The 23288-nt window shown below is 47.9% G+C and overlaps 5 protein-coding genes across 5 annotated transcripts in view; 2 read left to right on the top strand and 3 right to left on the bottom strand.

Annotated features, from left to right (window-relative positions):
• Window positions 1-373: 373 nt before the first annotated feature.
• C922_03479 (hypothetical protein) lies at window positions 374-925 on the bottom strand (the record flags this gene model as incomplete). The annotated part of the gene is made up of 2 exons (XM_008819071.1): window positions 374-645; window positions 847-925. 2 exons carry the CDS (start codon window positions 923-925, stop codon window positions 374-376), a joined length of 351 nt encoding a protein of 116 aa, XP_008817293.1.
• A 1264-nt stretch (window positions 926-2189) lies between these two features.
• Window positions 2190-4967, bottom strand: C922_03478 (hypothetical protein; the record flags this gene model as incomplete). The annotated part of the gene is made up of 1 exon (XM_008819070.1): window positions 2190-4967. The coding sequence occupies one exon, from the start codon at window positions 4965-4967 to the stop codon at window positions 2190-2192; it is 2778 nt and encodes a 925-aa protein (XP_008817292.1).
• A 4578-nt stretch (window positions 4968-9545) lies between these two features.
• Window positions 9546-15953, top strand: C922_03477 (hypothetical protein; the record flags this gene model as incomplete). Its single annotated transcript, XM_008819069.1, has 2 exons — window positions 9546-13311; window positions 13402-15953. The coding sequence occupies 2 exons, from the start codon at window positions 9546-9548 to the stop codon at window positions 15951-15953; spliced, it is 6318 nt and encodes a 2105-aa protein (XP_008817291.1).
• Window positions 15954-16538: 585 nt separating this feature from the next.
• C922_03476 (hypothetical protein) lies at window positions 16539-21308 on the bottom strand (the record flags this gene model as incomplete). Its single annotated transcript, XM_008819068.1, has 1 exon — window positions 16539-21308. The coding sequence occupies one exon, from the start codon at window positions 21306-21308 to the stop codon at window positions 16539-16541; it is 4770 nt and encodes a 1589-aa protein (XP_008817290.1).
• A 965-nt stretch (window positions 21309-22273) lies between these two features.
• Window positions 22274-23288, top strand: part of C922_03475 (hypothetical protein) — a gene marked incomplete at both ends in the record, with an annotated part of 5634 nt that continues 4619 nt past the window's right edge. Inside the window, 3 exons of the mRNA XM_008819067.1 lie at window positions 22274-22618; window positions 22827-22987; window positions 23089-23176. Of these exons, the coding sequence (XP_008817289.1) occupies window positions 22274-22618; window positions 22827-22987; window positions 23089-23176 (594 nt within the window). The remainder of the gene's footprint in view (window positions 22619-22826; window positions 22988-23088; window positions 23177-23288) is intronic.

Below are 23288 nucleotides of genomic sequence, written 5' to 3'. Positions count from 1 at the left end.
CAATTAGAAGGGATCCCTGTCTGGTGTTGAAGCAGCATTAGTACGCTCGTACGCTCCCTTTTTTAACCATCTTGTGGAATGTCTTTTCTCTACGTTCGCAGTTGATGTGTTAAAAAAGGTCGTTCCCATTCTGCGCACAGTTGAGTCATGCGTCAATAGTGTGTGTAGGTGGGCAACGAACTCGACATCAATGTCGATACGGACGTAACTTGTACACATATGTGTTTACTCACTCTCATGCATGGCACACAAACGGGGGGTACACCCACGTATACGCAGTTATCACGATGAACTCGGTTAACATCGGGTATAACGCCATGACAGGGATACCCTCGGGAAGGTGCACCACGATAAGGACGGCCCCGCCAGCGGCTCAGCCGAAGAGGGACCCGTTGAAGGCAAAGTTTTGCGGAGAGCATTCTTTAAATTCAATGAAGACTCGTTCGGACTTCACATTTAGCGTGTTCGCCAGAATTTTGGTAATTTGATCGGCCAGGGCAGTGTTGTTCGATCTGCTGATTCCACTTATGCTGGTGACCCTCACGAAGCAGAAGCCGTCGTGGCTCCCGCCAAACCGCATGTGCTTCTGGTAGTCCAGGTTGCTCATGATGTACCCCATGGGTTTGTTCATCACTTGGGATATGGCTGCGGGGGGGGAATTAAACCGGTGAGATTGGCAGCGGCACAATTAGAAGGCGTGAGAAATGGGGGCGGCTCATATGCTATACAACATACAGTGACCCATCGCAAGCCACATTGCAATTCGAGGTGGCCACAGGGGAGTGGAATAACGAACCGCTTGTTTTTTTCCCCCCCCTTCTTTTTTATTTCTCTCCTCCTACATACCATTCTCTATCTCGGTCAGCACCTTCTTCGCGTCATCATCGGAAGCGTTAATATTTGTAGAGACTTGACAGCACGGCATTTTCGCACGAGGTGGATAGGAGAAATATATGAACGGGAGCTGAAGGTTACGTGTCAGGTGAAATGGGGACTAATTGGCAAGGGTAACAGGCAGGCAGGTGAGTAGTTGCTACGTTAAGATTGGTTCATATATCTGTTGGGCAGGAACGTAACCCTCTGTGTTCATATCGAAGTGGGATAAGTCAAAGGATTTACAAAAAAGGAGAGTCGCTACGTGCGTTGACGGAAAGAGTTGTTACATAATCAGTACTACTGTAACGGGTGTACAGCTTGAAAGGGTAGGAGGAAAAATATAATCACGACGCGAAGGTGCGCGCTGGGTGAGAAAAGAAAACCGCAGACGGGCGCACCAAAGGGGATACAGAGGTAAGCGGCCCATTTGGCCGACTTCACTTGCATGACGGACTTTCTTGAAAAGGCGCACCTCACCATTTCGTGGCCTCTTCCTTCTGCATGCAAAGGCTCCCCACTCCGCTGTTTTCGCATGCTTTTCCTCTGCTTGAGTGGCCTTCATTCAGGTGATCCATATCCGCGTTGCAGCACCGGGGCGGAGAAGCGCCACAGAGGAGAGAAAAACGTGTACCCCAACATTGACCAGTGAAAAAGGGGCAAAGGGCTTTTTTTTTTTTTCAATCCACCGGTATATTCTGGGGGCTCCTTGCATGCACATCAGGGCGTTAAAAAGAACAGGGGAGGGGTAAAAAAAAAAAAAAAAAAAAAAGGGGTGCCCCTTCCGCTGGGTACCAACGTTGTGCACGTGCACGTAAAGGAAAAATTGTCAAAAAAAAAAAAAAAAAAATAAAACGCATATGAAGCGCAGCACATCTTTAACACGCTTCGTCCTTTTCTACTGGAAAAATCCCATCACAGGGGTAGGACGAATTGTTTCACTTTTTTTTGTGACTCCCTCCGTCTTTCCCGCGAGGAGTGGAAGGAGTAACATTTGAGGCATCTTTAAAAGGGGGCAAAAATTATAACGACACACAGGAGGGGAAGGATTTTAAAAAAATTTCGCTGATGTTGTGTTTTGGGGAAAGTTAACTGGATCGTAACAATATAGGTTTTAATTCATCATGGAGAAAAGAGGGAAGGGGGGTGGTGCTGGAACACCAGTTGGCAGCTTTCAAAAAAGTGACATATAATGGGGAGAGGAGGCACGGCAGCGCTGCAGCGTAGTGGGAGTAGCAGGTTACCCATTTAGGGCGCCCACTGCCCACCGCCAACCCCATAGAGTTAACCTCCACAAAGGCACCTACCCGCGCAGCTCAAGCCACGTGGCAGACATTCTCGTGAAAAGCGTGGTACAAGTTATCGTATGAGCCCTGGACGGCGTTACCATGGGAGAGCTGGCGGCCCTTGGGCAAGAAGGCCTCCGCGGATTCTCCATGTGTCTGGTCGAATCGAGACCTATACTGCCCCTTTATATAAAGGCACACCTTTTCCTTGAATGAGACATAAAACTGAGTGATTATGTTTGTGAAGGCGGAGAGGTATACGAAGAAGGTAGCTAGCAGGAGGAGCATGAAGAATCCCTTCGATATGTAGCTGAAGTCGTGCAAATATTCATCATCGTCCTCGTCACCATCGCCATTGCCATCGCCAATTGGATGTTTTACGCTTTCAGGGCCCTCCCCGTGTACTCCCCTTTCCGCAGTTGACTTCTCCGCTGCGCCTTCCGTAGCAGCCCTCTTTTTTCCATTATGAGATTCGTCCAACGGATTGGCTGCACCGAGTGTTTTCATACCATCAGATGTAGAACCCGTTTTCGGTGCAAAGGCTTTAAAGAAGCTGAAGGAGTTATCTGCACTCATGTTCTTCGTCCCGTCAGTGGGTTCCTTCTTATCTCCACCCATGCTGCTCTTGCTAGAATTCATACCGTACAAGTGAGTCCCCAGATCCTTTTCAGACAGTGTGGGAAAATTCGGAGAACCACTTTGCACCTTCGTGTGAGAAGAAGTAAGATGTTTTCCAGATGAACCCATCACCCATGTGGAGTTACCCGATGCCATCTGCCCCTTAGCAGTGTTCACTGATTGGCTCTGCTTCCCATCGGTATACTTATCACGTAGGGTCAAATCGGAGAACACAGAGGAGTTTTCTCCCAAATTGAAGTTACCCCTCTCCAGGGTCTTCAGTTTTTCCTCGTAACTTGCTTTGTCACTTGCGATAACGGAGCCGTCTTTCGTTGCGCACCCGGGAGCTCCCTCACTAAAATTTGTATTCCTACATTTCAAGATACACTTCTCTAATTTCCTGTAATCCCCGACGGAGAGATTCTTCTTCTTCATATCCTTCACATTGTTGTGATTATCCCCATCGTTGCTTCCTCCTCCTTCCACTGCTGGAGGTACATTGAAGCATGTGTTGAGACAGGCCTTAAACGACACCAGTGGGTGGCAGTTGGTACTCGCATCGTGCTCATGCTTCGTGTTCATAAAGGATAAGATTTTTTCCGCCCTTTCACCCGTTTCAGAACTCTTTCCATCGTATATGTTCTTCATCAGATCAACCAGGTGACTGTTCCTTTTGCTCAATTCGGACTGTGCCATTCCTTCTGCACTGGTCGTTTCGCCCGGAGCTGCGACTCCTCCGTGGGAGGATTCCCCGTCAGACTTGAATCCTCCAAAAGGGTTAAACGAAAAGAAGCTTTCCTTGGTACTTTCTTCCCTACTTTCCCCATTGGTCACCTCACTCGTGTTGCTTCTTACACCCGTTTCGACTTCATCTTCGTGCTTTCCCTCTTTCTCCTTATGTGTCTCCTTCCACATGTTGAAAATGGAGAAGGTTTTTTTTTCTTCCTTCTCCTCCTTCACTTCGTCATGTTGGGACCCCTTAAACGAGTCCTGCGTCACTCCTCCTGAGTATTCCTTCTGCGGCGAGTGGTCATTATTGTTTGTTCCCTCAGTGGGGGGACTGAACCACTGGAATAAGCTCCCTCTGCCATTTGGGTGTGAGTCGCTCCGTTGGTGATCCTTCTCTGAGTGGGTCCTCGAAGGGGACTCCTCATTGCTGTCCTTCCTTTTAAACAAGTTAAAGGTAAATCCCTGGTTCTTCTCTGTGTCTGAGCCCTTTGGTGACTTCCCTGCGTCCTCCGCCTCCGAGGTGAAGTGTGACAGGAACGACATCTTCTTCACCTCTTTCCCCGTCTCTCCTTCTGCTGTCGACGCCTTGGAAGAGTCCTTTCCACTGGCATCGCCATTTTCAGACGAGTGTGTGGAGAACCACGAGAAGGAGTCCTTCCTCTCTGCGACGTTACTCGGTTTACTTGTGTCCCCTTTGAACATTCGAAGGAAGCCGGTACTTGGTTCCTTCCCTTCCGATGCGGGGGATGCATTACCCCCCCCTATGTGCAGTAAGTCCCAAAACGATTTCGCCTTCTCTTCCTTCTCCACCTCAGCGTCGTCATGTCGACTTGGTCCCTTGGACCCAACAGCACCTTGCCCATTTTCCGTTCTCTTGTCCTTGTGGGAGGAAGAAGAAGTATCCGCCGCCCCATTGTCCCCGCGGAACAGTTTGGTGAAAAAAAAACTCTCTTCAGGATCCTTCCTCAGTTTGTCCAACTGATCTTTACTGAACTTGTCGATCTGATGCAGCTCCTCACTGACCGTCGTCTTAACGACGTTGGCCCAATAGGCTGTGTTCTTTTTTAATTCATCTTTTAATTCACTTGCATGTTTAATTATGCTGGAGGGATTTGTTATCATTCCATCTTTCATTTCGGCGACTTTGTCACTGATCCCTTGGACATTGTTCTCAATTCCTTTGTCATTAAAAAGGAACATTCGTTTGACTGATCCGAGTACCGAAGACAGGAGTCCTCCCTGCTGGTTGCTACTCCTGTTTTCTTCCCCTTTTTCGTCGTTGCCTCCCCCCCCCGGCCACAACGCCTTTTTCCCATCGTGGGTTAGATAGTTGCTTCCAGCACTACCCCCCTGCTTCACTTCCGCGGAGCCATCCTTTATATCTTCATAAATGCTTTTACGACAAAGTACGTCTTCCGACAGGAGGAACGTGAATAACAACAGGTGATACTGTATCTTCATTGCTGCGCTGTGCAGTTTTTTTTTTTCTTTTTTTTTTTTTTTTTTTTTTTTTTGTCTGGGTTAGGTGTGTGCGGGTGGGTGGAGAATGAGATTACGATGGATGGGGGGAAAAGTAGGGGGAACAACAACTGATGAGGAAAACGCGAGTGTGTTTGCCTCCTGATTCGAGAAAAAATAATTGGACTCAGCAATTGAAGTGGTTTTACTTTGCTTTCTTGCGGCGCGTCGTGTGGAGGGGCGCGGCCGCGTTATTTTTTTTTTAATTCGCGCCACGCGGAGCTGCTTTGCTTTGCGCTGCTTCGCCCCGACTGGGGGAGGTGGAAGAAAGAGGAAGGGGAAAAGATGAAGGGGGAAATCGGACCAGGAAAAGAAGAAAGCGAAAATCGGACGAGGAAAAGCGGAATGGGGAAAGGGGTCTGAGGAAATTGCCTGCCACTTCGCGTTTCCACGTTCTGTTTGCGCTTCCCTTTTCCACTTCCCGTTTACTCTTCCCGTTTACTCTTCCCGTTTACTCTTCCCCTTTCCGCATACCTTTGCGGCACGCGGGTGTGCATACTACTGCGCGAGGGAAAACACCTCCGTGAATGTCACCCTATGCACTGGCACCCTGCGCGGGGGACGGACGCAGGAAGGGTATATTTCGTATGAACAAGTCAGGCGTTTCTGCAGAAAAAAAAAATGATAATAAAATAATAGAATAACAAAATAACAAAATGACAAAATAACAAAATAATAATTTTCCACTTCCACGATTGGCTACTTTCTCTGGGGCGAGAAAAACCACCCCGTGCAACTTTCCATCATTCCAAGTGTGTATAAACAGGGGGAGGAAAAAAGAAAAAAAAAAAGAAAGAAGCATATCACAGGTATGCCATCTTCTGTACGTATGGAGTGCCGGGAAAATAAAATAAAAAGCAAAAAAGGAGTACTACGCATATGGCACGTCGATTAGTGCAACTAAACAACTGCATGAACGGGTGCATGCATGCACGTATCATCGTCCGGAGGTACCCCTAGACCGCGCATACCACTGTGGAGCCACTCCGTTTGCGAAAGCTGCTTTGCGCGTGTTCCCGCCATTGGGCGAGCCGACCGAACGAACCGAACAAGCCGAACCACCCGAACCACCCGAACCACCCGAACCACCCGAATGTGAGTGTAACTTCGCTGCAAACATTCTCCCCTGACACTTTCAGCAGAGCAGCATGGAAGGGGTGCCCCAAGTGAGAAAGCCAAGCGGCCAAAACACGACATACATCCCCAACGCTCTGTTCGTATTCACCATCTTGCCAACAACTGCGAACGTGCCCTCGGTCTTCCCCCCTCCTCTTCCTTTTCCGCTTCGTCCATTCTTTACCTTAACGAGATGAAGAAACGACACCCCAGTTGTTTAACTTTTAAAATGTGTTCCCATCTTTTTGGCCCCACGTTTACGTGGCCGTAGCGCTTCCCACCCTTGGATGGGCCTAACCTCTTCTGCGCTCTACACAGGGGAGACGACCCTGCTGTACTGATGGGCAGGCATTTGGGAAAAAAAAAAAAAAAAGAGATAGTGAACTGTCATTTCTCCTTAAGAGGGTGTAATTAAAGAGGATGATCTCTCGTGCGTTTTGGTTTCCCCTTCCTTTCGCCACTCCAAAGGAGAAAAAACCTGACCAAGTGTCCAATCCGCTTCGCCCCCTCAAACGGGAACAGTTTAAATTTTAAAAAATGCCAAATTGCAAAAGGTCTTGCAGACCGGCACGATGTGCATGCATGTTTGGCAACCGCCATAGGGAAACCGCCTTACGAGAAACGCCTTACGAGGCGAAGGTCACCCCCGCAAAACAGAACAGATCCAAAAAATGAATCCCATTTTGCCGTGACACGGAGAAGAGGACTAGGGGGGGGGCAGAAAAAATGACAATACGACAGGTAACGGGGCAGACTACCACTGGGGTGACACATCAGCGTAGAAAAAAAAGTTCCCACCCCAAATTGGCTCAGTTGATACGGAACAATGAAAGAAGGGTGACGTCTCATCCTCCTCCCCGGACCCCTCTTTTGGTCGCTTCCTAAATCAAGTTGAGCGCATGCTCTGTAACTTTGGCAATTTTCTGTTTCTTTTGTATTTTTCTCGTCACGCATGCGCTGTGCATGTGAAAAAGGATACAGATAAAAGTGATGACATACGATCAGCCCATGGTAGAGGTACTTAAATGTACATGGCGGCATTATAGCAACATTTCTCTTCGTTCACCTCCCCACAAGGATATTAAAATATAACGTCGGAGAAACACGACGCGGAGAGGCGAGTCCGCGGGAAAGGGTTCTCCCCGGCGCAACTATACATTTATATGTCATTGAGCAATTCTCACGTGCGGAAGAAGAAGTGGTGTTATTTGAAACACTGAAGTGAAAAAAAAAACAAAAAAAAAATAAAACATTAAAAAAAGGAAAACAAAAAAGAGGGAATGTTTTTTTTTTTTTTTTTTTTTCCACACCGCAGATAGAGGTGGCAACATCCACCCGTCAATGACAGATGCGAAGAAATAGAGAAAAAAAAAAAAGATGAACAAAGAGCGAAAAGCGCCAAGTGGCGCGTCGTGCAGTTGCTGAAGATATCCGTGTTCAGAGGTAGTGTAATATATTATATATCGATATGTACCCTACCTATGCGTGCGCGCATAGAGAACGCGAGTGCTTAGTTTCTACGTTGCTTCCGTTCATGTTTGCAACTCAGTTGCACCTCTGTTTGTGCCTCTGTTTGTGCCTCTGTTTGCATTTCTCCTCATGGCCGCGTTTACGTCTCCGTCTGCGTTTCGCTAGCGTTTACCGTTGTGCCCCGCCGCACAGGCGCGTAAACTATCGCGAATCCATCTCTTGTAGAGGTATCCATAAATGACTCTCCGGAAGCTCCTAGCACGTAACTTCCCCCTGGCGACTACCTTCTTCACTTGGCGTCAACAAGTTCCTTCGTGAGGCACTTTTCCCCATAGTTCCCACCAACAGGAGGTTGGGGCGGACCAACCAAGGAAACGACTGCCTCTTCCATCTCTGTAGAGACGGAAGGCGTTCACTAATCGGTTTTATTTACATTCGAAGGGGCAGAAGATAAAAAAAACCTTTTCCTTCTCTACCCCTCCAGTAGAACCTCTACTTAAAAAATGGCATACAATGTCGTCGAACCCCCGCAAGTGTTCACTAACCTCATGAAATTATGCATGTTCATGTCATAGCACACTCCCCGCCCACCCACACACACCCTGATCGGTGAACCCTCCATGGTGTAGTGATAATCGGAGAAGGGAAAAGGAGGAAAAGGAAAAGCATTAATAGCGATGTAGAAAAAAAAAAAAAAAAGAAAGAATGAAAGAAGTTAGAGAATGAATCAAACCATGTTGTACGAATAAAGCTAGAGAGAATTTTTTTTTTTTTTTTTTTTTACCACATGCATATTGCGTTGGTCAGTGAGCACTCATTTCGATTACGCTGAGAGGGGGAACGATTGTGATTTGTAACCTGTGACCTTTACCGGTGCGACACGTCTGCAGGAGTTTCCTCCTGTGCGAACCCTCCACTGTGCTCTCACACGTACGAGGAACAGCAGATCACCCATCGAAGCGGTGCGTTTTGCTTGTTCCGTGTATACACTCTCCCTGCTAGAGCGACCTGGACCGCGGCGTCCCCATTTCGCCACTCGCATCGTGCCTTGTTGTTGTTGCATGGTACCCACGTTTGTCAGGGGGAAACGGTTGTAACAGGGGAAACGCGGAGGTTCCCTCAGGCGGGGAGTTTCCATCCCATTGATCAGATGCGTGTCTTGTACAGCACATACGTTAAGTTTCATTGTTTCATTGTTTGATTGCTTCATTGTTGCATTGTTCCTGTGTTTCTTTATTCCTTTGTTTCTTTGATTCTTTGTTCGTTTGTTTCTTTGATTCTTTGTTCGTTTGTTTCTTTGATTCTTTGTTCGTTTGTTTCTTTATTTCTTTATTTCTTCGTTTGTTTATTGCTTTATTTCTTCGTTTGTTTATTTATTTATTTGTCTGTTTGTTTTTTTTCTTTTCCTCCCAATAGGTGCACACATTTTCAGCAAAAATGAGCTGCACCTCGCTTTACTGGCGTGCCATTTTTTAAGACCCGTGCAAGACGTCCCATCGTTTTCACGGTTATGTCGAGTCGTCTTTGCAGTCTCCTCCCAGGCGCACTCCTCAGTTAATTGGTGTAGTCGTGTGGACAAGTGCGTAGACAGCGAAGCGTGAAGGATCACTCGGCTGGCTATAGCAGGGCAGGATATCCAGCGGTTGTGCGTTTCCCCCGACTAGCAGCATCGCCTGCCACACCGCTGGCCTAAATAATGCAAGGCGGAGGTTCTGACAAACAACTTACCGGTTCATTACGCATCCGATTGATCGCGTAGCGCACTGGCCAAGTGACTCTCGAGCGAATAACCGCCTGCAAATCTCTTCGAAAACGGGGTGGTGGCGGTTCGCGCCGTTCGAAGGGGACGGAAAGAGGACAACAGAGGCACCGCTTCGCCACTTCACCACTTCACCACTTCACCGCCCGATCGCTGCTCTCCCCCCCGAGGGCACCATGAGTGGAAGGAACGCGAAGGGAAAGGGTGCCACGAGAAAACGAGGGAACATTATCGCAGACAGCTCGTGGTTCGGGTTCTTAACCTTCCACTGGATCTTCGTCATATTGAATAAGCTAAGGGAAGAAGATAATTTCAGACTCCCAAAAATAGAAGAAAATGACGCGATTGAATACAACACATATAAGTTGGAGAAACATATGAGAGGAGTTAAAAAGAGGAAGAAACAACATGGTAGTGGTACAGTGAACCCAAATGAAGAATCTCATCAAAACAGGCTGAATGGAATATCAATAGAAGCGACTTACTACTCGGTGCAGAAGAAAGGAATCACCTTGGCCCTGCTGAAAACGTTTAGAAAACAATTAAGTTGTATTACCTTCTTCTATGTGATTCACACGATTCTTCTCATTTTTGTGTCTCTGTGTATTGAGAACTATATCCTTCTAATAAAGGGACAGGGGATGGCTTGGATCCCTTTCGTTCAGGAATACAAAGAAATCGCATTTGGTCTCTTCCTAATTGCAGTGATATGCTTCAATTTGTTTTTCGAAGCGATTTTAACATTCTTTGATTACCGATTAAGGCTAAACATGGAAATCACGCTGATGTATTTTTTGTATAAGATAAATTTGGCGCACTTTCGGGGCAGATTAAGCAGCTCACCTTATGTCGGGGTGGGAGATGTGCAGGACGCCATCCCCATCTTAGCAGCGGGGGGGGACAACAACGATGAGGCGTCAAAAGGGGCGGAGGATTCCGGCCCTCTCGGGATGAAGGGGACAAATGGGGAGCTAAAGGAAGAGACAAAGAGAGGGACCAAGGGTGTAAACCGCCACTCCGTGCAAGTGGAGGGGGTCTCGAGCGACCGGGCTGGTGGTGAGCCCATCTCCTGCCCGTCGTTCGCGTGCCAGCCGGTTGCGGGAGACTCGATTGCGGGAGACGCTGCTGTGAAGGAACCCACCCGAGGGGGAAATAAACACGGAGAGCCTCCGCACAGTGTTGGTTCGAAGCGAGAAGTACAAATCGGTGATCCTCAGTTGGGAGCGTTACCCAAGGGGAAAATTATCAAAACGCAGGAGCCATACACACTAGCCAGCGGTGAAGACAGCGAATGGTCAGAAGGGCCACCACCCCACGAAGGAGCAGAAAAAACAGAAAGCGACTTGTGCGATATCAGCATCTACAATATCATGTTCGTCGATACTCCCTTCATCATTTACTATATCAGTTCTATGATCGATCTCTGTAATATTGTAATAAAATTTTGCCTCTCTTTCTACATGTTTTACTGCAAGATGGGTAGAGAAGCAATAGCAAATGGAATCCTCCTTATCCTATTTCTATACAGTCTCATGTTCGCCTTTGAGCTCGCTTCCAGTTTGTTCAAGAAAAAACATCTCCGATGTAGAGACGCTCGGATAAATAACATGCATCACATTCTGCAGGAGTACAAATTGATGAAGATGTTTAATTGGGAAGCCATCGCATTCGATTATGTGAATAGACACAGAAAAGAAGAGATGAAAATCTGTTCTCTAAGAATATACCTCAGTTCTTTGAGCAGCTATATGAATGCTATCTCAATGAATGTCATAGAAGTCGCCATTTTCTTTATCTTCATGAGAGGACAGTTAAATAGCAATAAGCCAATAAACGTGAGCTCCATCATCAGTCCTTTGTTTTTGTACAAATCACTCATTGCTGGTATGTCTAACTTCCCCAATTTTATTAATAACTTACTTGAGGGGACGATCAACATAGGGAGACTTAACAGGTATATACACCACTACATGTTTCACAGCGAGGGAAGCGAGCTGAAGGAGGATAGCCAGAACCATCAAGGTCGTGGCTACTCCGGGGGGCGTCACCACCAGATTGCCATCCACCCCTCCGCCACTCCACGGGGCCAAAACAGGAGCATCGGCGAGGATAGCGGCGGAAATAGCGGCGGGAAGAACACTCAGAATCGCGGCTGGAACAACCACTGTGAGGACGCCAACTGGAAGGACTTCTTCAAATATATGTTTTTCAACAAAGGGTACAGAAAGACCGGCGCGGATAAGAGCAGTAGTCACAGCACCCACTACCATTGCAGCAGCGACCAGGGGGGTAGGCAGAGGGGCGACCGCCCCGGGGGGGATGCACCTGTAGGAATAGCAGCGGGGGGAGCAGCGGGGGGAACAGCGGGGGAAGCCGCAAATGCAGCCGGGATGGAAGCCCCCAAAGCTACCGCTATGACTGCCGCAAATGCAGTCGGGATGGCCGCTCCAGTGACGGTCGGGGCGGGTGCGGGCCACCACCCCGGGGACGTGATTTTAAAGATGAGCAGGTGCTACTTCACTCGGGAGAAGGCGCCCACGGGAAGGGATCCACATCTCAGCGGCAATACAAGCCGCGATGCCAGCCGCGATGCCAGCCACCACCCCAGCTGCGACCCTCGCGCGGGAGACGCGCTGCTTAAGAACGTCAACCTGACGCTGAAGAACAACACCCTGGTGGTGATTCTTGGAAATGTGGGGTCTGGGAAAACGCTCTTTTTTAACTCCCTGTTGGGGAAGCTGAGGCTGTCGCATGGGAGCTGTTACGTGAAGAGCTTCGCCCACGACATGCCCGTTATGTATGTGCCACAGTCCTATTGGATAACCATCGGGACCATCCGATCTATGATTCTCTTTGGAAATCGATTCGACCCCTTTCTCTACTATCGAGTCATTCAGCAGAGCGAGCTCCTAAATGATATGAACACATTTAAGAGGAAGGACTTAAGATACGTTAATGACGAACACAGTCTCAGCAAAGGACAGAAAGCTAGAATCTGTTTAGCGCGGGGTCTGTACCATCATTATATACACATGAGTGACCTGGTGATGGATTACGAGAGAGATGTGAGGATAAATAAGAAGTGGCGTGAAAGAGTCCCCAAAGAAGGTCTGAACAAAAGGGGGAGCTGCTTATCTACAGGGCGAAGTCGTGGAAGTAACGATAGCGGGTGGCACCCCGAGAGAGAGAAAACGAAAAGGCGCTTCGTCAAAAGGGATACAGATCATGTAGGAAAAGAAGCAACCGATGAGCAGCATGATGAGGCAACTTCTTCACAGGAGAAGAAGTACCAGCTAAACGACGTGGACAATTCGACGAACTATACCCTCAACACGACGAATATGACGAATGTGTCGAATGTGACGAATGTGACGAATGTGAAGAATGTGACGAATGTGAAGAATATGACGAACATGTATTCATATAATAGTCGAGGGAAGAATGCAAAAGGGGAAAAGACACACGACGAAGAGCAGAAATACCATTCCGAAAGCAATAGCGGTGTGATTATCGGACCAGAAGGAGAAATGTACACAAAGCATCATAGTGACCTCTTCAAGAAGAACTCTCTTCTAAGGGACTGCCTGGACGAGGAGCAGATCTCCTACCTCTACCTCCTGGATGATCTCTTCTGTGCATTGGACCCATGCATATCGAAGAATATCTTTTATAACCTTTTCTGTAGTAAAGAGAACGTGGAGGAGTTTAAGGCGAACTGCGGATTTGTGCTCACCGCCAACGAGAACATCTGGAATAGCTTCCTAGAAGACGACCTCCTTCGCGACCTTCAATACGGTGTGGAGATTTATCGCCTGCAGAACCGCACGCTGGTGTACGAGGGGGACGTCCATGCTTACATGAACAAGAATGGGATCGTGGCGCAGCCCGGGGAGCGCTCCAACGAGGGGTCCTCTCCGAGGGCAGCAAATGGAGGAGTCGCAGGTGTAGCAGCTAATGCAGGTGTCGCACATGTCGCAGGTGTGGCAGCTTTCGAGGCTTCCACGCCTTCCACATCCTCCTCCCCCTCCGCAGCTCACAACAGCACGAGCAAAATGCTGGAGTTCTTCTCACACCAACAGAGCGGAAACAAAAATAACAGCCACAAGAGCGACATGAGGTATCAGAAATTTGTGACTCTGAAGGAGCTAAAGAGTACCTACTTGTTCAGAGTGGAGCCGCTGGACTCTCTGTCTCTGCTTGAGGTCGGGCGAAAGTACACCAGAGTGACGCAGAACTACGTGGAGAAGCGCGACGAGCATAGGATGAATACTTTCAGCAGCATGAGTTTTAGTAGATTGAAGAGCCTCGGCAAAGAAGCGACCATCAGTAACTACGCGGAGGTGCTAGTGAAGAGGAGAAGCTGTGGCGATAGTACACACAACTACAACTGCAACCTCTCCTTCCAGCAGGACGATAAAATAACGCTGAACGAGTTTGAAAAAGTGAACAAAGTGCTGCAGGCACAGCTGAAGGGTAACTACACATACGAATATTTGGGGAACCAAGAAAACGGAGATGAAGGGGAAGAAGAAGAGCTTCGATTTAAGGGGAACATCAAATGGGAGACCTTCGTTTGGTACCTGTGTATGATAGGCAAGCCCCTCATAGCAGTGATACTATTCTTCATGATAGCCTCTATCTTTACAGACGAGATCAAGAACATGCTACTCTTTATGACAAGCACGTTGATCAGAAGTGAAAAACAGAGTGACTCGGAAATATTAAGAAAGCAGCTAGTCTATTTGAAGTTCTTTGTTCTTCTCCCATGCGTCTCTTTGGTCACTACGTTAATTTCATTTATGCTGATTTCACGCGGCATAGCAATATCAGCTACCAGAGTTCACACACAAGTGCTGAGGAGCATTCTCTATGCCCCTATCCACGCCTTCTACAGCAATAACCTGGGAAACATAATCAATCGATTGATCACAGATATTAATGTTCTGGATAATGGAATCATCAAGAGGATATACAAAACGTTTTACACTTTCTTTCGTTTTCTCTTTACCATCTTTCTCCTGAACTATATGGTTTATTCCACTGTCTATGTCTTCCCGCTGATCCTCCTTATGATATACTTTTGCGTGTTCCAGAAATATTCTAGGGGGTGTAAGGAAGCCCAGCGAGGATACCTCAGTAGCCACGCCCCTCTCTGCACCATCTACAGTAATACCTTAATAGGGAAGGACATCATTAACCTGTACAAGAAGAATAAGCACTTCCTAGACTTGTATACAAAACGTGTCTTTGTTTTTCAGAATTACGCCATTTTTAAGTGGTGCTTAACGATATGGGCCTCCCTCTATGTTCAGCTCATCGTGTTATGCCTCACCGCTTTTTATATCATTTACCCCTACGTTTTGCATCCGTACCTTGGGAACAAGCAGGACACTAACTTCATGAACGAGGAGAAAAATGCGAGCACCATTGGATACTGTATCACCTTTTCTTGCAGCTTAGGGTTTATCATAAAATCCCTGTTGTATGACTACACGCACGTGGAGAAGGAGATGTGCAGCACGCAACGCCTGCAGGAGACCTCGCAGATGATAAACGAGCCGATGGGCTACGGCGACGATGGGGGTGAGGCAAGCCGAATGGAAGAAAACCGCGTCAAGGAAAATCGAATGCCAGGAAACCGCGTCAAGGAAAACTCCGTACCGGAAAACTTCGTACCGGCCAAGTGCCCACCCGACAAAGCCAAGTATGGGCTCCACTTCGAAAACGTCTTCGTCAGCTACAAAAAGAAGATCTTCATCGACAAATCGCGCAACCTCTACTACTACGCGAATGACAAGTCCTGCCTGCGAAATATGAACATATGCGCGCTCAAGGGGCAGAAAATCGGCATCGTCGGCAGGTCGGGGGCAGGAAAGAGCACCACCATCCTGTCCGTCCTGGGCCTCATCCCCACCACGAGGGGGACAATATCCATCGAGGGCAGAGACATCAAGACCATGACTCTGGAGGAAAAAAAAGGCATCATTGGTCTCCTCCCTCAGTCCTCTTTCGTATTCTTTCACTGGAACATACGCACGTATATAGACCCTTACAGCAACTTCACAGACGACCAAATAATGGATGCCTTTAAATTAATCGGCATCAATCTACGCAGGGACGATTTGTACAAATATATCTACAAACAGAAGAAGAAATCGTCTCACAAGGATAGAGCAATCACTAACGGAACGGACAAGTGCAACAAGAGTAGTAAGTCTTCCACCGTAGCAAACTTTCTTTCCGTCTCGGATGACTGCATTCGTTACTTAGCTTTGGTGCGGATCTTCCTAAACAGACACACGTACAAGCTCGTACTCATCGATGAGATCCCTGTCCTCAACTTAAATTTGAACAACAGCAATGCCAATAACTTTTTCTCCAGAGACGTGAAATCCTTTGAGTATATCATACGAAACTACTTCTCGCACATCACTGTGTTGATCATCGCTCACGATGCGAGCACGCTCTCTTGCTGCGACGTAATTTACGTCATGACCAAGGGCGAGGTCTCCTACAAGTGCAGCTACTCCGAGATCAAGACGCAGGCGGCGCTCGCCGCGCTGATTCAGAAGCAGACGGAGTGATGCCGAGCGGTACGCGCCCACCCAATCGGTGTGATGACTATCCAATCGGTACGCGGCCACCACCCCTAGCTGCCCTTTTCTTCCCCTTTCAAAACGCGCGGGTTCCATCGCGGAGTGCCATCGCGACGGCCTCTTGCTTTAGAGTTTGCCAGAATCCGGCGAGAGGTCCTTTTTGAGCCCCTTTCGAGACGTTTTCGAGTTTTTTTTTTTTAGTCCCTATACACACACATATGTGGGTTGTACGCACCCAGATTGCATACCCCTTTTGTGCCCCCCTTTCCCACCCGTGCGTGTGCGCACCCAATTTTGACCTCGGCCCCGAGTTGATGCACGACTCGCTGTACGACTCGCTGCCCTGTTTTGCGGTTCCCTACACCGTTTTTTAGGCCCTTTTTTGAGTAGCCCATTTGGCGGCCATCTTTGAATCGACTTTCCCTTGAACAACCTTTTTTAAATCCCCAGAGGTCTCTGTATGCAGTTCTGCTCCATTGTCTTTGCCGGGAAGGAACGCAAGCCGAAAGCGATCGCTTCCACGTTGCTTCCACGTTGCTTCCATTTGGCTTCCACATCGCCTACACATCGCCTTCACTTGCCAGCAGAGTGAGCACCACCACTCCGCTGCACCCCCTTCGCACTGTGCACGTAAGACACCTCGAGCACCCGACGAAGGCGCTTCTCGAACTGCGACAGCTCCCTGCCCAGCACCTCGTTCTCCTCCTTCATCTCAATCTCGATTAGGGCACCCAACAGATCAGGGATAAAAGATGGAAAGAAGTAATAAAATTGCAACATGGTAGGCATAATAGACAAAACGAAGTCGTCCATGTGAGGTTTGAAGCATCCCTGGAGGCAAACCTTAAAGCAGCAACACAAGCTCTTCTTGTAGCTTTCCACCTCCATCCTTTCATTATTGGCATTTATAATTAAATAAAAAACAACCATCTGTGTGTAGAAAGTCGTCTTGTTCAGTATATTGTATGGGTTCAAAACGGGTTCTTTTTTTTTCATGTAAATTTTCTTGTAGTAGTTGAGATTGTCTTCCAAATTGAAGCTGTCGCTGGTGATAGCCGTCACATTGTTTGCCAGATAGTGAAACACGGTATGGAATGTGTCCGGGCGGAGATAGAAGGAGAGGTAGAAGGCGCTACGCGTGTCGAAGGCCGACTCGCATAGACTCTGCAAGCTGCTCGCGCTCAGCGTTTTTACGAGCGCATCCATTTTCTTTAGGAAGAAGTTTAGGTCTCCGAGGATTGGCCCGGTTGGCCTCATTCTCCTTCCCACTTCGTTTCGCTCGTCTGCTTCTTCCCTCGCTTCGTAACTCGTGTCTGCCGCTTCCTCCGCTTTGTACCGCGTGCCTGCCGCTTCCTCCGCTTTGTACCGCTCGTCTGCCTCTTCCCCCGCTTCATACCCCGTGTCTGCTTCTCCCCCGCGTAGGCTGAGCACACACTGGGCCACGGCCGTCTCCTGCAGGGCCGTGATATCCTCCACGTTCAGCGGCAGGAAGTCCTCCGGGCAGAGCCGGGGCGGTATCAGCGATAGATAGCTCTGCAGCTTTATAAAGAGAAAACTCACCAGGCTATCCAGGCAATTGTGCCTCACCAGAAGTTGCCCATATTTTGGAGAAATTCTGAGGAAGAAATTCACTGGGTTCTGGAACACAGAGATGTAGTGCGCGCAGAGTTGTTCGTCTAGGAGGTCCCTCATCACTTGGGCGAAGTTGCACATGCGGGAAGGGAAGTCTCCTCCGGAATTGGAGCCATTCCCAACCGCGCCGCGAAGAAGGGGACTGTCCAAAGGGGGACTCCCCACATCGACACCCTCCACAGTTGAAGCACTTCCCAGAGGGACGCCCCTATTCAAGAAGATCACCTCGATGAAGGTAACCACCAACAGGCAGTTCCGCAGCAGAGAGCTTTCTAACCCCATGATGATCGCTCCATCCGGGGCACACACTGTTGAGTCCTGCGAAGCACTAAGGAGAAGCCTCATCATAGCTTCTCTGGCCCTCACAATTTGGACATATAATCCATTTGAAGCATCCAGATGGGAGTAACTTCCCAAAGGGTCAACTGTGCCTGTGTCGACGACGTCACAAGGGATGATGTACCCGTCGTCGCCATCCTCTTCCGCATCGATCATCTCAGTGTCCCCCATCACCCCTGCAGAAAACTGCGTGAGGATAATCTCGGGTAGCAACGCATGGACGCATTCGTACCATTTTTGGAAAAAAAAGCAACTCAGTTGAGAGTCCGTTCTGCAGAAATTCAAGCAAGTCTTCCATGGAAGGACGTGCAAAATGACTAGGTAGTTAATTTCCCTATATCGGTAGCAGACGGACGTGTGGACTCGAGCAATGGCAAACATCAGGAGAGTGTAAAAATAACAGGATACTTCATTCTTATTTGCCTCAATAAATCTCTTCGTAATGGAGACAATGTGTTGGGAGTACGCTTCATTGAAGGTACTCTTCTCCTTTCCGACGGAGTCGATGCCTCTTTTCTTTCCTTTCCCCTCTATCTGCGACAAGTCCACGTAACTGTAGTGACTTTGCTTCATTAGGTTCATATCATCCATCTGTGTTAATCGGGAACTTGGGGGAGGGATTCCCCTTTGGCTACCGCTCCAGGTGAAAGGATAATCGCTGCATACTCGGCTCAACAATTGGCTCTTCTTCTTCCCCCCCCGTGCACCACTCTCATTACCCCTGCGAAGGAATGGATTAAGAGCATCCTCAACTTTGTTCCTCCTGGAGAGACCATTCCCCATGAGGGAAGTCCCTCTGGGGTAGTCAAAAAGGAAGAGGAAGCCCTGCACAAAAGTGTAACTCAGAAGAGAGGGAAAAACAGCGTTGTTCTTCTCGCTGTACTTCTCAGTAAACTTAACATAAACATCCACCAAAATGAAATAAACAGGGAAGAGGTGAAACTTCTTCCGGTAATGGACTATGGAGTGTACTTCCCCTTGGTAGTAAATCGAACTGGACATTATGTGCATGAGCTCAAAAAGGTAGGCTCCTATCCTTAAGGACATTCTATCGAAGTAATGGCTTATGCTCTTCTTCACATCGTGCAGGGGTTTAGACAGATATTTAAGGACATTTTTAAAAAGAATTTTTAGAATAATTAGAGGCAATTTGAGGAGGTCCTTTTTTATGTTCATCGAGAGGTAGCATAGGATATCTAGCAGCTTGTTTTCGTTAGATGCGTACTCCAGCACGTCTTTCCTAAGAGCGCGTCTCTTGGTCAGCGCGGGTGGAAACAAGTCTCCACGCAACTCTCCGCGCAGGTGGCAGACCGGGTCAACATCCAAGAAGTCAACCAACTCGTCAGGCAAGCTTCCAGACAAGCTCCCAAACAAGCTGCCAAAGAAGCCTCCTGTCAAACCGCCACCCAAACGGGCGCCAACGCTGCCGACAACGCTACCGGCAACGCTTCCTCCAACTGTGCCCGAAACCGTGGCGCCCCCCTCCGCGCGCGCGTACTCCTGCACAGCCTCGTAGCGCACCTTCAGGAGGCTCGAAATGGTCAGGCACAAAAGTGAGCTCTTCCTCCGCAGCCGTATCAAATTCATTATCTGGAAGAATACATTGTTCTCCACCAACTTCGTCAGTGTGAAGCTCCAGATGTCACTCAGCCGGAGTAGATTCATGTGCAGGAGGATCGATACAATCGTTGCATACTTCCTGCATGTGTCTCCATTAACACTGGACGACAAGTAATTCTTGTAACTCGTCACATCGCTGTGTAGGTTGTACTCGTAGGGGTGCGCCGTGGGGGCTTCTCGATCACTCTCTAGATTGTCGTACTTCACTGTGTACTCCTTCCTGTTGTTAACGATGTTGTAGCAGCTGACGTGGATGTACTTAACTATGCAGGCGGCGTTGAAGAAGGAGTCCTTTTTAGTGGTCCGCATGATTAAGTCGTCCTTCTCGGACAGGTAGCTGGAAATGAACTGAGCGATGCGGCGGTGCCGCGGTGGCGGCTCATTGGGTTGCCGCTCATCGAGTTGCCGCTCATCGAGTTGCGGATCATCAGCTGGCGGCTCATCGGGGAGTGACCCAGCCAGCAGCTGCGCCCTTGCGGGCTCCACCACAGCACGGAAGAAGCTCTCCTCATGTTGCCTGAACAAGTCAGGAGAACTGGCACATCGAATGAGCGACACCAAAATGAGTCTCAACTTGACGGAAAGCTCGCAGTCACATTTGTCGATAAAGTGGAGTAGCAAATAAATGTCCACCGCACAAGTTGGCTGTTCACATTGGAGTAATTTCTTTATTTTTTCGAGGGGAGGGACAAAAAACACTAACTCTGCGTCACACAGATCTTCAACGGAAAGGTAAAGAAAAAAGGCAAACTCGTAATAGTTGCTTTCCTTCCTGTATGTCCAAAAATCCATCTCCCAAGTGTTTGGATGATGGGATAAAAAAAGATGACGTAAAAATGAGAAGGCATAGTTCACCATTCGATGAATAGCAGAACGATCGCACAGGTTAAGGAGGAAATATCGCAAACACTTAAAATCGTAAATGTCCTTTTTATTCTTTCTGACAAGAAGTTTTATTGCTTCCCATTCGATAATAATTTCCATCCTGTTGGAAATGTTTTTTCTCACTCCCTTCCATTTTTTGTATATCATAAAATAAAAAAAAAGGATGTCTTTTTTTTTTTTGTACAGATGAAGCAACACAGAAAGGAGCAACTGCATGTAGCACTTGTCCATGTCTATGGGTGTGGACGTCATCATCACGTCTGCGATGAGGTTCGTTGCATATATATTATGCACAAGGGGGTGAACCAAACTGAACAAAATTTCAAACTCTCTCTTTTGGTTAATAAAGATAAGGTCATATAGGTGGGGTATGTCCCTACTTGGTTTGTCCTCATCTCTGGATGCTCCTTCAAGTGGGACTTCACATTTAGTGTTGGCACGGTTACGCCACCTTTTCATACTCGCGTGGAGCCTCACCACACGGAACAACTGTACGAGGAAAAGATCCGCAACGCTTTGGGGATCTCTCTCGATGTCACCCCCCAAAGTAGCAGGCGGCAAGTATGGCCATTCCAATGAGTGCAACCCATCCTGTCCATCCACCCATTCGGGAGGACTCCCCCCCCCCAATCGCTTCACAAATTCGCATACATATTTAAAATTCACAAATGCGAAAGTGTTAATCGTGTCGAGGTATTCCCCCCCAGATGAAATGTCCCTCCAGAGCTTCCCCACAGCTTTGTTCTTCCCCTTATACAGACTATTAAACCTTGAAAGGGCGAAGAAGTACTTTTTCAGCTTCCTCCTTTTGACGCTCCTCTCTATGGCCTTAAAGTGTTTTTTCTCGAGAAGCTCCACGACGTTCATTTTGGCAGAAGGGGAATGGGGCGACGAGGAGAGGAGTTCATACGTAAGTACCCGTCCATATGGTAGTTCCTTCCTCTTGCATGTTTAAATGTTACTCTTTCGGCCGTTTCCCCTTTCCACAGCTTAGCCGCGCACTTAATTACTTCCCGCAAACTGGAGAAAATCGCCTGAACAAGTCAGGTGATAAAAAGGGACAACAAATAATAGAGAGAACGACAACAGAAAAAAAATAAAAAAAAAGCAAATGAATAAATTACTATTTCGAGAAAAAAAAAAACAATTAGAAAAAAACGGAAAACATATTATGACGGCCTAGCCGATAAATTACACGCAGCCATTTGGGCGGCCAATTTTTGTGGTGACTTGACTGTGTCTCCATGGGTTATCCGTTTTGCAAAGGGGAAATCTCTTCCGTCAAGGAGTCCCTGCCCGTTTGCTTCCTCCCCACAGTTGTCACGTGGTAAAGTTCAGAAGGCCATACGCAAGGTGGGCTCCAACGGAGTGATTTTACCTGTGCACTCCTTTTGCCCTACTCGCGGTAGTCACGTCGGTGGAGGTCCAACGAAGAGGAAGGAAAAAACTACGCGATAGGTGAATGTTCTGAGGGCGACTAGCCATTTTGTGCTAACATCTTAAAAAAAAAAAAAAAAAGAAAAAATAAAAAACTCAACTGAATAGACTCTCAAATGAGCCAGGCAGCGCCACAATAAACGACCCATTCGTGGAAGCCCTCATTTTTTTGCATTTTCTTTCTTTTTTTTTTGCTTAATAGTGGGTAAACTTTAAAGAGGTGGTGGCCACCATGCAGCACCATCACAGCTCAGCAGAACCTCCAACGGTCACACATTCTACAACATCTGTAGAGCGCTATCACTGTTCGTTTTTCCCCCGCTGGGAATCTACCTGGAGTGAACGCACGAGCACATGTATGAGGTGCACACCGGGAAAAAGATGCTTTTACGAAAATGAATGCAGTGAGGAAATGCCCGTCAAGGAGAGGCTCGTCAAAAAGTATCCTCTTTAGAAGTGTCCCCCCACGGAGTATCCCCCCAAGGAGCTTTCCCCAAAGGAGCTTCCCCCAAAGGAAGAACAACCTCCCCCTCATTCACCATGTGAGGAAGTCCCACTTCTATACGTCAGTGGTTGTCCACAATTTTGACCTGAGAGCAAATAAGCAGCTTCTCCTCAGCAATGCCATCACAGCGAACAATGAAACGGCGCTACTTAACGAGTGCCTGAATTTCATGAAGAATTTCGAAAGCTTTGCTTCCATCTGCTGTGCTTGCAGCGACCCCAAGAATAAGGTACAGGTCGGTAGGAAAATAGTCCATATGGAGGAGGTGGTAGTGGAAGGGAATGTCCCTCTCTTCAGTGGCGCCTTCCCTAAGGGGTGCTCTTCACACGGGCATATGAGCGAGTCTTCTCTGCCTGTGCATATAGCTCTGTAGCCGTGGCTACTCCACAGTCGCCTTACTCACCTGATTACCCGTGTCTACACCCTCCAACAACTGCCCGCAGCTGAAGAAGGCCATCTGGTTCTCAAGCATCGGCATCGAGATGCGTGACTTCGTCGACTACTGCTACGAAGGCGATGAAGGGTCCCAAAATGGAGAAACCAAAAGAATACTGGAGGAGATCGTCAAGTCGGAGTGCCCTGTAATACTCAGAGATAGGAACAGGTAACACCCCTCGAATGAAAGAAAAAATTAAAAAAAAGAAGCGAACTGTTTATTTCATTTGTCCCCTCTGCATTGTACCTCCCACCTTTTCTCCACCTCAGCGTCCGTGTGGAGCCGGATGTAGCCCCCAAAAAGGTTGTCAACTCGGCCAAGAGGATGAGATACTTTTTCAACATCTCCGAAGTTCACGTAGGGTTGATAATGCGCCTCCCCGTTGAATAGCTCTCCTCTGTGCGGATTGGCAATTCTTCGTTTGGTTATGCTTCATTTCGTTTTTTTTTTCTTGTTTTTTTTTTTTTTT

This window comes from Plasmodium inui, assembly GCF_000524495.1.
Source record: "Plasmodium inui San Antonio 1 unplaced genomic scaffold supercont1.15, whole genome shotgun sequence".
Classification (NCBI taxonomy): Eukaryota; Apicomplexa; class Aconoidasida; order Haemosporida; family Plasmodiidae; genus Plasmodium; species Plasmodium inui.
The sequence above is the reverse complement of the archived record's forward strand: the minus strand, read 5'-3'. Positions and strand labels throughout refer to the sequence as shown.